We start from the raw sequence: 14,120 nt of genomic DNA, 5'->3' as shown, positions 1-14,120 counted from the left end.
GCCGGTAATAGAAAAATAAACTCTAAAATATTCTTGGTCATTAAACGCGAAATAAACTAACACTCCCGTCCGTGTCATAAACGGACCTTCGAGAATCATCGCGAAAGGTGTTCCGCATCGGTCGGAACATACTCCCCCCCGTTGATCGATGCAATCGATCAACTTCTAACGTAGTGTTGTATTACTATTACGCGGGGGCGGGATACTATGCCTATTCTCTAACTTGTGATAGGTTATGTTATGCAAAACGACTGAAGTATGTCTGGATATACAATAAACCTAACTGTGGCGCACGATACAAGATATACCTAACATTACAATATAACTACAAGATAGTCAGAAACATACAAATGAAAATGTGTTATATACCTGGGTAAATGTGTGAGAGGGTGTGAAGTGTGAGGCTCTTAATCCTAATTATCCTACAACTGTACATAAATAATACATATGATACATATAACGACGAACTAGGTGTTAGTTTCGATTGGTAACGGTGCCACCTTCTTCAAGGCACGTTTATACGTGCCGTGCGGGGTCTGGATGGTGACCACGCGAACCACGCCATCTTCGCCTGGGTGTAACGCAATTATCCGTCCCATTTGCCATTGCAAGGGTTGGCAGTTGTCATCTCGGATGGTCACCAGAGTTCCTTCTTTAAGGTTTACTCCGTCTCCAAGGTGCCATCTGCTCCTGGTGTGCAGCTCCTGCAAGTATTCGGTTTGCCACCTTCTCCAAAAATGGAGTTTGATTTTCTGGATATGCTGCCAGAGTGACAGCTTGTTGATTGGCGTATCAGCAAAATTGTATTCCGGTAGGCTCACTAATGACTCACCTATAAGGAAATGGCTGGGCGATAGGGCTAGGAGATCGTTGGGATCAGAGGATATAGGTGTCAAAGGACGAGAATTTAAAATTGCTTCGATCTCAACGATTAGCGTATAGAATACCTCGTACGTGAACATAGCGTCACCAATTGTTTTGTACAAATGCCTTTTGAACGACCGTACTGCAGCCTCCCAAAGTCCGCCGAAATGCGGAGAGCGCGGAGGAGACAGATGCCATTCAATGTTTTCTTGTGTTAGGAACTGCTGCATCTTGTCTTTATATTCATTAGCCCGTAAGAAGTCAAGCGTCTGTCTAATTTCATTTTTCGCGCCTACAAAATTAGTGCCGTTGTCGGAATAAATATGACGCGGTTTTCCTCTTCTCGCAAGGAATCGTTTAAGTGCTCCAAGACACGATTCTGTCGTTAAATCGGTGGCTAGTTCTAAGTGTATTGCTTTTGTTACGAAACAAACAAAAACGACCACGTAACATTTCAATTTTGTTTGATTCCTAAATTTCTTCTCTTTAATAAGAAAGGGTCCGCAGTAATCGATTCCTACGGCTTCAAATGGGCGTGTATACGTAACTCTATTTTTGGGTAAATTCCCCATTAGGTATTGTGGTGTCTTGGGGTTGTATTTGCAACAGCGAATGCATTTATGTAATACTTGTTTGACAATGCTCTTGCCAGATATAGGCCAATACTTCAATCGTATTGTTTGTAGGGTGGCTTGCATCCCGGAATGGAATTGTCTCATGTGTACCTGTCTAATTATGAGTTCGGTAATATGGTGTCTGTGCGGTAATATTATGGGGTACTTCTGTTCGTACCTGAGCAGGGCGTGTTCTAACCTGCTACCGACTCTTATAATCCCATTCTCGTCGATGAATGGGTTTAAGCTAACTAGTTTACTTTTTTTCGAAATACTCTTGCCTTTCTTTAAATTTTCTATCTCGGATGGGAATGCTTCTAATTGAACTAATCTAATCACTCGAAAATGTGCGTTTCGAATTTCTGCTACTAACAACGGGCCTGTACTCTTTTTATTATTGCGTTTTGCATTGTTACAAAACCGGAGGATATATGCTAGAATTCTATTCAATCGATCAATGCATGAGTATTTATTTAGCAACTCTACGGATGGTTGCGTAATTAGAGTTATGGGGCGTCTTTTCTCTAGAATTTCTATTGCATCTAAGTGAGTGACCGGCCAGCGAGATTCATCTAACCCTAACCAATGTGGGCCGAATTTCCACATTGTGTTCTCCAACAGCTGAGAGGGAAGTTGTCCTCTCGAAACAAAGTCTGCAGGATTATCTGCTGTTGCGATATGGAACCACTTGTCCGGACGAGCTTCCGTTTGTATTTCATTCACCCGATTGGCAACGAACGTTTTTAATAGATGTGGTGGTGTTTTTATCCAATGTAACGTGATGGTGGAATCGGACCAAAATCTAACTTGTTTAAATTCTATCTTATGCAATGCCTTCCTAACTTCCTTGTACAATTTTACAAGGAGCCTGGCCGCGCAAAGTTCGAGACGCGGTAGCGATATTGTTTTCAAGGGCGCAACCCTTGATTTTGCACATAATAAATTTACCGCGTGTTGTCCACGTTCGTTAGTGGACCTGATATATATACATGCACCATATGCGCTTTCGCTAGCATCACTGAACCCATGCAGTTCGAGCGATGCTGCATTTTGTATGGCGGTTCGACGCGGAAGTGTAAAGCTATTGAGTAAATGTAACTCGTTTCTTATCTCTATCCACGCTTGTTCTATTCTTTGGGGAACAGGTTCGTCCCAGTCGACAGCCGATTTCCATAATTGCTGCATTACGATTTTTGCCTTGATAATTACTGGCCCAAGCAAACCGAGTGGATCGAACAATTGTGCAATCTGTGATAGAAGCACTCTTTTGGTAATGCGAGATTGCTCTAGCGATATTTGTTTGAACGAATAACTAATTTGATCATTCGCTGGATTCCAATATACGCCTAGTGTCTTTTTTGTTTGTGACGGATCTAGACATAATGATTGTTGCTGATTTTTAAGTTGCAAATCAGCAATCAACCTTGTGTCATTGGAGGTCCATTGTCGCAAATGGAAACCTCCGGCTCTAGCTAACGCGACGCATTGCTGCTTGATGTCTAATGCTGTTTCATAACTGTCTGCTCCCGTAAGCAAATCATCCATGTAAAAATCGCGTGTAAATATTTCTGCCGCTACAGGGAAATTTTTTGCTTCGTCTTTAGCTAATTGATTCAATGAACGCGTGGCTAAGAAGGGTGCAGGAGCGGTGTCGTAAGTGATCGTATTCAATTCAAATGTTTTGATTGCTTCCGCCGTCGATTCGCGCCATAGAATTCTTTGGTATTTTCTGTCGTCTGGATGAACTATAATTTGCCTATACATTTTTTCCATATCGGCTATGAGAACAAACGCGTGCTGACGAAATCGAATAAGTATCGAAAACAATGTATCTTGTATTGTCGGGCCAATTAACAAAGTATCATTCAATGACAGACCGGAACTACCTTTCGCGGAGGCGTCAAATACTACCCTAACCTTTGTGGTCGAGCTTGCTTCCTTTATCACTGCATGATGAGGTAGATAATACCCTACACTATCCTGCTCGTTCTCTATCTCCGTCATATGCCCTAATTCTAAATATTCGCGTAAAAATTCTGTATACTGTGTTTTTAACTCTAAGTTTGACTGGAGCTTGCGCTCTAAGCTATAAAATCGTTTTAAAGCCATTATCTTCGAGTTGCCGAGAAGATCCCGGTTTTGATTGAACGGTAACCTAACTATATATCGTCCGCGTTCGTTACGTGTTGTGTTTTCTCTAAAGTGATTCTCGTACTCCTTTTCTTCCGCGGACAAGAAAGTTTTCTCCGGAAGTTCTTCGATTGTCCAAAATCTACTAATTTCGGCATCAAGAGACGTAGCTACCTGACACACTTGACTTGCTCTACCTTGTTTGCTGATTATCTGATTATTTACCTCGCCGGTAACTATCCAACCTACTTGCGTATTTTGCAATATGACGGAGGGTCTATGTAGTTTAATCTGACCCGTTTCTAATAATTTGTAAAACAACGCACTACCAATAAGTGCATCTATCTCCCCTGGTTTGTGAAACTCTGGGTCTGCCAATTGTACGTGCCTCGGTATATGGAAATCGCTCAGGTTGACCTGGCGCAACGGCAACCTCCCCGTAATCGAAGGTAAGGCAATAAATGTTACCTCTGCATTAAATGGGCTAGTTTGCGATTTTATCGTGGATTGAACTAAATACTTCGCATTTGTATTGAGTTGCCCTAAACCGGAAAACGACAGATCTATGTTTTTCTGCTTCAATTGCAGCCTTTCCGCGAGTTTATGCGTAATAAAGTGGGTTTGCGAGCCACTATCTAATAATACGCGACACGCGTGCTCCTTATGGTGCTTGTCTAAAATCGTGATTCTAGCGGTGCCGAGCAATACTTCCGAATCGAACGACGCGGTCAAGGTGGTCTTAATGCCTTCCGCGGATGTTGATGGGGTGGATAAGATTTGGCTCGTCCCGACTGGTGTTTCGGTCGGAAAGTGAAGCAACGTATGATGCTTCTTGTCGCATTTACGACAATTTCCTAATCGGCAATTAATCACGACATGGTTCGGACGTAAACAATTTATGCAAAGTCTCGCCTTCTTAACTATGTTTAAACGATCGCGAGCGGACAATTGCAGAAACCGGGTACATGAATAAATTGGGTGTTCCCCCTTGCACATTACACAATTTTGCTGTCGCTCGTTCGTTGATATGTACGAATGATTGCGAACCTGAGCCTTGGGGCGCAACCTATCATGAGTGTTGTTTGTCTTAGAAGAATTTAAGATATCCGCTCCAAGATCATCCCCGCGCGCATATTTATTGATAAAATCTAAGAACTGTTTAAACTTGGGAATTTCCTCATCTTCTAATGTACGCTCCCACGCGCGGCGAGTATTCTTATCTAGTTTACTAGACACGATATGTATTAAAAATGCATCCCAATGCTCGGTGGGTTGATTTATGGCCTTTAATGCGTTTACGTGTACTTGAGCCTTCTCTGCTAACTGTCCGAGGTTCCCGGGTGTGTCTCGAGTGATCTCCGGAAGATCGATCAACAATCGCAAGTGTGCGTTTATAATTTTTCTGGGTTTGTTGCATCGCTTGCATAACAAATCCCAAGCCACCAAATAGTTTCCTTCTGTCGCGTTCAATGCTTCAATTACTGCGATAGCCTCCCCACGAAGAGCATTTTTTAATAAGTGAAACTTCTGCACACCGATCAACTCGTCATTATCGTGCACTAGGGATTTAAAGGTGTCATGAAAACTATGCCACTCTACGGGATTGCCGTCGAATGGCTTAATTTCTATCTTGCGTAAAAGTGAACTAGTTTGTCTAACTGTATTTGGCGATTCTACTACTCGATTTGCGGACACGGTTCCGCTAATTCCGCGTTGTTCTTTCAACCGCTCGCTGATTGTTTCCGCGGCACTATAATAATATTCTTCGAACGACTCCCATTCCGGCGTATGGTCAGATTCTTCGTCTGCTATTTCAATAGCTACTTGCACTTCCGAAAAGGCATTGAATATTTGCTCTAATTTGGACTGGCGAATTTCCAATACAGCGATCGAGATTTCGCGCTGCTCTGCGAGGAATGACTTTAAACGCGTTAGTTGGGCCTTAACCGCGGCGCGACGCCTTCTCAATGCTTTAAGGTCAGCAGATTCTAACGAGGGTGTCATATTGTCGAGATCGAAACACGTGGATGGGATAGATTAATTGGAAAGTGAATCGTTAGCACTCACCGATACAGATTATTGCGATACTGCCGTCTCTGGACGCTAGATGCGATACTGCTCAGCTGCTGATAGGATGCTGATGCACTCCTTCTGCTTCTTGTATGACGATTGATCACCGTCGTCGAATGATTCTCCAACTACCGCTCACTGCTTCGCTTGGCTGCTGTCGTTCGTGCAGGAACGTCGTTGGCTCGTTGGTTTCTCGTGAATTCGCCTTCTGAATCTGCTTCCTGGCTTAGCTTCCACTGGTCTTTGCCCAATGTCTCCCCAAATGGAGTACAATATTGTATAATAGCTGGAACCACTGTCCAACTCAAGCGCGATATTGTATATTGTAGCCGGAACCACTATCCGGCTCGAAGGACCAAAAATGTTTATGCGTCGCAGCGTCGACAATTATTTTAGCGACGATTAAACGACGCGGAGGAGTCTTCAGCGAATCCTGAAGTCCTATCAAAAGATGTGTGTGGACTGTAACCTTTGCTTTGTATAAGCTCTGGTGAGCACGACTATTTATTGAGACTATGGGTGATGTGTCTTCTTTGCGAGTGTGGTTTAGTCTGATTCGAGAGTGTTCGGGGTCCGCGCACGAAACCTCGAAGATTTTCCACGCGAGTGGATTGGTCGTCTTTTTCCCTAATCAGGATCTTAGACTACGATTTTCACTAAGGTTTACGCCCCTTTGCCAACCCCGATAGAGCGGGGGTGAGGGCAATGGGACGCATGGGGGTGCTCTCGAAGGCCCAGCGATGCAGCCAAGGATGCCTCCAGGTTGACCGTGCCCGGCAACAACCGTTACGCACATGGTTTGGCCGACCCTTCGGCCGCTCCAGGTTTATGATTCGGTCGGTTATTAAACGAAACGAAATTCTAAAGGCTAAAATAAATGGAAAACTCGAAGTGACTGAAATAAACTTTACTATCGCGAAAATGAGATTGCCGGTAATAGAAAAATAAACTCTAAAATATTCTTGGTCATTAAACGCGAAATAAACTAACACTCCCGTCCGTGTCATAAACGGACCTTCGAGAATCATCGCGAAAGGTGTTCCGCATCGGTCGGAACATAATGTTTTCACATTATATTAATTCATATTCTACTCAATTATTTAATTCATATAAAGATAATAAACATATTTCATATATTTTATCAAAATTGTGTAATAATCATATTGTGTAATATTTATTGATAACATTAAAAAACGCGAGTGCAAGAAGACCCTAGCTTGCACTAAAAAAATATAACTCATGGGTATTTTTCATACCCGCGGTCACTTAACTCGTCAAAAATACCAAGTATACAACTGGTCACCCGTGTTGATTCGGATATTTCATCCTACAACATGGTTGGGGACCAGAGGAAACAAAATAGCATGCGACTCACCAACTGTAGAATTCAAGCACCCGGGCGACGATGTCGCCTAGTAGGAGTTAGCGATACGTTTCTTATCTTTTAAAAGCTCGGTCAGGTTATGTTTACATTCTCGGACGCCGGCCTCTCGACTTCACCTTGGAGATGGACTCATGAATTCCTGATCTGCGTGACACTAACACTGTTGTTTTATGCGTCTATACTATGCATTGTCTGTGCCCTTAATCCCTGTGTTATGAAAAAATATCGCGTTAGGCGTCTACTTTACACTTCGTTTATGCCTGTAGAAGACTTCTTACCAAACTGCGTCAAGTTCAATGTTATCGACACCGCGTCAAAGAAGGTTGGATATCTAGTGAGAATTAAAATAAATATCTTTAGAAAATTTAGTAGAAACAAAAGAAACTTTTATATGAAAAACTGATTGAAATTTAGATTGAAAGTTAATACTTACGCATTATATGGTTATAATTAATATATTTTAATTGATCTAGTTATATATGCAACCAATAACAGATCGATATTAGATGAGCCAATGACAGCTTCTCATTGTGACGTCACAGGAGTATAAAGATTATAAATCATTAATTAATTGTTTGTTTGATATCTTTTTATATTAATTTTATTTTCTTCCTGTCTTAATTTTATTTATTTTCAGTTCTTCGAGATATAAGGTTTAACCTTTATTTCAAAGATACACATCAAGAGTCGAGACGGACTACGTGACTCCCTCACCCCACTCCCCACTCCTCGCGCGAGAGACGTGTCCGATCCTGTTCGTCATTCTTCGTCTGGAAAGTGGTGTGAGAAGTGCGTTGACAGCTTCGCGTCTAATTAGGTACGTATTTTTTATTTTTAACCATTTCTATTCTCCTCGTCATTCTCCATCGATGCAATTATACAATATTAATAAGTGCATATTAACAAATTTGTGTTTTATTTCTGTAAGAGCCCGTAATTACAATTCAAACACATGGGGCGTTCAACTACGGTCAAACGTATTTTTCATTTTTAATCGGTTCTCTTCTTTTCGTCATTATCCATCGATGCATTTATCCAATATTAATAAGTGTCTGTTAACAAATTCGTGTTTTATTTCTGCTACAGCTCGTAATTACAATTTAACCACATGAGACTCTCAACTGCGGTCAAACTACGGTCACGCTATAGACGCGACGCCATAATGCTTTGAGAGTTTGTGAACACGTTTCGACAAGAAACCAGTATCTATACGAAAAAGAGTATTTGGCGATGCCCACATGCGAAAAATGTAAGTATTCTTCGTATTTTGTTCCGAGTGCGCTTAAAAAACATTGTTTGATCTAAATTTGCCATGAAGTTTTCAAATACGGTAGAAACCTTTTCGTAAAAACATTTACTCTTTCTTTTTAAAGGATCCTGACATCTCATCATCGTACTTGTGGATCCAGAGAAACTCGACGATGATCTTGCAGCTGACCTTGATGCTGACTTCGTTTCTAACGTCGCTGATGACTTCGCTGATGACTCCTACTAGGCGACATCGTCGCCCGGGTGCTTGAATTCTACAGTTGGTGAGTCGCATGCTATTTTGTTTCCTCTGGTCCCCAACCATGTTGTAGGATGAAATATCCGAATCAACACGGGTGACCAGTTGTATACTTAGTATTTTTGGCGAATATAGTGATCGCGGGTATTTTTTGTACCCAAGCGTAGGAACATATACATACACTCGCCGCGGAAAGTATGTTGACAAGTTTCAAAAGAGTATTTTTTCGCTGCTAAATAAAAAACTCAAGTTGCGGGAAGTAAACAATTAACAAATATTGATTAATAGTATGTAACAAAATATACATTGTATGATAAATCAGATATGATTTTTATTAGCTACAAAACAATTGACATTTGTATTAGCCATCCGCGGAAAGTATGATGACAATATGTAATTTTGTAAAAAAATAAAATTTGAAATAACTGAAAGTATGGACTTAATATGAAGTTCGATATCCTCGATTGTTTATGACTTCCTGAAGTTTTCTTGGCGTACTTTTTATTAATTTATCAATTGTATGTTGGTCTATTTCAAACCAGGCTTTTGATAATGCCCTCTGGAACAAGATTTTATTATTTCTGCAGTGTTCGTCTACGTTTCTGTCTAAATGGTTCCATAAATGTTCGATAAGGTTAAGATCTGCACTTTGCGCTGGCCATGACAGTAAATTAATATTATTTTCATTAAAATATTTCTTTGCAACTTTACTTGTATGTTTAGGAACGTTATCCTGTTGTAGAATAAATGAGTCTTTGATGTTCATGTTTTCAGCTGATTGTACTAAATTTTGCTGCAAAATGTTCACATATACCTCTCCTATTAGTGTACCTTCTATAAAATGTAAATTGCCTACACTAGCCAGTGAAAACCAGCCCCATACTAACACCGACTCACCTCCATGCTTAACGGTTGGAATAATTATTGAGGGTTTAAAACATTCACCTACTTTTCTCCATACAAATTTTCTTCTCTTACTCGAACGAAGTTCAAATTTTGACTTGTCACTGAATATAACATTTTTCCAAAAGTCTATCGTTTTATTCACATATTGTTTAGCAAATGCTAAACGTTTTTGAGCATTACGCTTACTAATAAACGGTCGTTTCCTCGCTACCCGGCCATGAAATTCTGCTTCTTTTATTCGCATACGAATTTGTGTCTCTTGTATAGGGAGACACATTTCAGATTTTAATTGTCAGGTGGATATGAAACGATTCTTAAGCACCTCTCTTCTTATTCTGCGATCCCGTTTGATTGTGGTCTTCCTCGGACGTCCCGATTTTGGAAGATTTTCTGCAGTACCATTCTTTTCCAGACGATTTACTATTTGTCTGACACCTTCTGCAGAGATACAAAAGTCTGATGCGATTTTTCGAAGCGAATCTCCTTTCATACGCCTATTAAATATTTGTGATCTCTCAGATGGTGTGAGTTCACGAATTTTTTGCATTTTGAAATAATATTACCTTGAAAATGATAAAATGTAACTATAAAACACTACAATTAATGTTGAAGGATACGAGAAATGTAATTTAAGGACTAAACTTTGAACAAATTAGAGTAAAATACAACCGAAAATATCTGTCAACTTACTTTCCGCACAGCACTAAAGAACGTTTTAATAATAAATACTTGTATTCCAAGTTAAGCTCGAATATCAACTGTTTGTACCATCTCACGAAACACTGACAAAGCATTATGAGGAATAGAAACCTTACGTGTTTTGTTTACAACCGGGGAAAGTCCAAAATAAAAGATTTTTAAACGTGTCAACATACTTTCCGCTGTGAGTGTATATGCCTACATAGGTCGGAAAGTAAAAAATGTCTGCGCACTCGAGATTATGCGAGTTCGAATTTCAGCTGTGTTGAGAGCAACAAGGATAGACTCACATTCGCCGCCTTTCTCGAATCCTCGAAGCTACACTTTTTCAATCCCTCCCATAGTGCCCCCTCGGCGTGGCGCATCACCCAGGCTGGGCGGGGGGTCCTGATAGGAGCCCCCCTCCCGCCAGGCGGCGTAGGGTCGGACCGGATGGGGTGGCAGTGCCTCCTGTCCGGGTCCGGCGCACGGAGCGGCACCCTCGGTGGCATGGTGCGGCCATTAGCTGCCGGCCGCCGAGGGGTAGAAACGGGGTCGCGGGCGGTTGCGAGTTGGGGCTCGCAGCCGCCACTAGACGCGGCCCCGGGACGGATGGCGGCAGGACGAAGTGGCCTCGTCCTGCCGCTATGAGACAGGGCGATTGCCGGGGGGACCGTTTGTCCCCTGCGGGTGGGCGCAAAGCAGGGGCACGGGGAGGATACCGGAAGTATGCTTCGAGCGATTCCCGGTATCCTCCCAAATCGTGCGGAAGGGTCACCGTGGGGTTTTTAGTGGGTAGGTCCCGCGCCAGTGATAATGGCCGCGGGGAATCCCACACACTACTCCCGCCTCTCCCCAAAGAGGTGGGAGGGAGTCTTTCGAAGATTTTCCCCACGAAAATCCCTCCCATAGTCAACTCACATGTATTTACGCACACACTACAGCTGGCTGCCCATCAATACTAATTCAGTGCCTAGTTTCTCAACTGATCGCCATCCATGAGAAGAGGCCGCTAAAATCACCTCCGAATTTTCAGGTCGGTATGGCAGTCAGATTCGGCCGCGAAAGTCCATAAGGTGAAAGCACAGACGAGGTATATGAATAGACGTTTCACGTAATGTAATTTTTCGGCCGGAGTTTCTGTGGTCCCGGGACCCCATTACCATTTTCGTGTCACTCGCTACGTTATCAACAGATTCAGAAATTAACACAAGAGGAAGTGAGACAGAAAATAAAATTACATAAATTTTATTATTTTTTAACGGAATTAAAGCTGTAGGGTCCATCATTGGACATTAATCGATTAATTTCATTGGAGAAATCAATCGATTAAGAGTATTTAAAAATTTCAAGATTATTAAAATTCATAAGGATGTATTTCATTGATACGTACACCGCAAATTCTCTATTTTTAATTTTAAATTGTAATACATCATTTATTAAAAAAATAACTCGGCAGGAACGTATTTGCGACTCGAAATCAGTTTAATCAGACTGTGCATCGGGCCCCCGGAAACTCCTCATTCCTCGCTTTCGCACACTATGCTCAATTGCGTGTACGTGAGCTCGTTGAGTTTCGGAAGAGCCGAGAAGAACAGGCTGATGCTCGCTTTCCTTCTCGCTCTTGCATCGCTGACGTCGTTTACATTTCTCGAAAGCAAGTCTGGCATCGCCAACCGTTCGAATCGTCAGTAAACGACAAAAGCCATCGTGACTGACAGACCTTACATTTCTCGAAATCGGACCTGGGCGCTTTTTGAAGATTCATTGATTTTCCATACGAAGCGACCATGCGTTGTATACATATACATGTTATACATGCTAGGAACTATAAATTGTATAACTTTCGTTGTATATCTACTTTCTAATAACATGGGAAAATTTTAAAATATAAAAAAATGTAAGAATACTGTAGAATTTTTGCAATGGAGAATTATTGAAAGAAAATGAGGTAATTATTTAGAAAAGGCCGGGTCTCACCGATTTCGATGATTTTTGAATATGTTGTAGAAATCAACATTTTGAGCAACTTTTTCCTATACATATAACCGCCGCTCGGCCTTAGTTTCCGAGATTTTTCTTCAAAAAGATCGCTACTACTACAATGAATTCTGTCTATATGTACATATCTGTGGCTCTGTATTGCATCAGTCCACGATCGTTGCTTTTTTCTCTTGTTTGTATTAGTCGGCATGACAACCGACGACAAATAATGTATAATGTGTCGAGCTAAATCTAGTTCTGCATTGTTGTCAAAGGTTCGAATATTCTGAAGTATGGAACTCGCCAAATACATTATGTAGGCTATTTAGGTGAATTCTTCTTCCGTCGACAATATCATGCTAATGATCTAATAATTAAATTTGTCGAAATAATGGCTGAAATCTTTCCCACTTCTGATAATATCAATAAAGAAAATTGAAATAGAAAATGAATGCGTGGCCGCCGTTAGGCGGCCGGCTACACAAATCGAGTTTTTAAGCACAGCTGTTATACGCATTCATTGCCGGCCGCCTCGATGTATCTATAGAAACAATAAACAATCGGCGAGTCGTATACATACTGCAGATTTTTTGTCAACAATCGGCGAGTCGTATATATATAACAGGCACGTAAGTGTAGATAGAATTCATTGTAGTAACAGCGATATTTGTGAAGAAAAATCTCGGAAACTAAGGCCGAGCGGTGGTTATATGTATAGGAAAAAGTTGCTCAAGATGTTGATTTCTACAACATATTCAAAAATCATCGAAATCTTTGAGACCCGACCTTTCCTAAATAATTACCGAAAATGAATTGATTATATACATATGTTTATATCGGACACATCCCTCGTCATTCGATAGCTTATCCAAAACAAACTCTGTATGCAAATTTTTAACTTGAAATCTCGACCGTGGGGGTAATAATGTCGTGAAAACGAAAATCATGTTTTTGTACAATTTCTGTTGACCTATTAAGTAAAAAAATGTAAAACAATACAGAGACATTTCTTGTACCGGGGCACATATTTTGGGAGATTTTCAGATTTTTTGATTGAAGAACTAGGTAGTAAAAAATAAAAAACTGTAAAAAATGTCGAAAAATGCCGATTACGTATTGAAGAAGGTCCGGAACTACTTTTATACTTTTATAGTAAACAGGTATTGCTGTTACTATTATTCTCAATTTTTTTCAGATTTTTCATTCTGGTGCGCCGCAGTGAAAAAAAATAAAAACCGATTTTTTCCTCATTTTCTGCGTATTGGAATAACTTACACGTTGAATTTTTATGAATTCTTCAATATATGAGTGTTTTCTAGACTGTTTAATGTTTGTACACTAGGCAGAATTATATAAGAAATGAAACAAAATTAAATTAAATAAATTAATAAACTTAACTTAACTTAATTAATTAAATTAATTAAGTTGCTCGTCTGTATGCACGCTTCCTTTTTGTACATGTATGACTTTTGAACCCATTTATAAATAAATAAATAAATAAATTTTAATTTGTTGGTTATTACCTAATCATTTTTTATAATTATAATTTTATTACTTTACATTTTTTAAATTTCTTACAAATAACGTGTATCAAACCTTGAAATGAGAACACAAAACTTAATGTAAAATTACATTGAAATTCATTTGGTTGTTTAGACTCAATCGTATTAATAGTATAAATATATGAACGCACGTCCATAAGCGTAGTAAAAAAATGTCTTTTTTAATAGTTAACCCTTTGCACTCGGCACCTTTTCGGACGTTAGCTATCAGCAACTCGACGCTACTTTCTCGCGAAAACAAAAACCCTTGAGTCGTGATATTATATGGTACAACTTTGGAACCAAGTAAGGCATTGTGTTGAAATTTGGTTTATATGTATTTATGGACATTGAAGAACACATATTTACAATACAAAATAAAAATTTATTTCTCATAATTTTCTATGGTATGGTAAATTCTGAAACAATTCCCAATATACATA

At 40.2% G+C, this 14,120-nt stretch overlaps 1 protein-coding gene across 1 annotated transcript; it reads right to left on the bottom strand.

Annotated features, from left to right (window-relative positions):
• Positions 1–467: 467 nt before the first annotated feature.
• On the bottom strand, positions 468–5,612 carry LOC122403446. Its single transcript, XM_043406975.1, has one exon. The coding sequence runs from the start codon at positions 5,610–5,612 to the stop codon at positions 468–470; it is 5,145 nt and encodes a 1,714-aa protein (XP_043262910.1).
• Positions 5,613–14,120: the final 8,508 nt, after the last annotated feature.

Source organism: Colletes gigas, unplaced genomic scaffold (assembly GCF_013123115.1).
Source record: "Colletes gigas isolate AHSC1104 unplaced genomic scaffold, ASM1312311v1 Colletes_gigas_Sc00053, whole genome shotgun sequence".
NCBI lineage: Eukaryota > Metazoa > Arthropoda > Insecta > Hymenoptera > Colletidae > Colletes > Colletes gigas.
The sequence above is the reverse complement of the archived record's forward strand: the minus strand, read 5'-3'. Positions and strand labels throughout refer to the sequence as shown.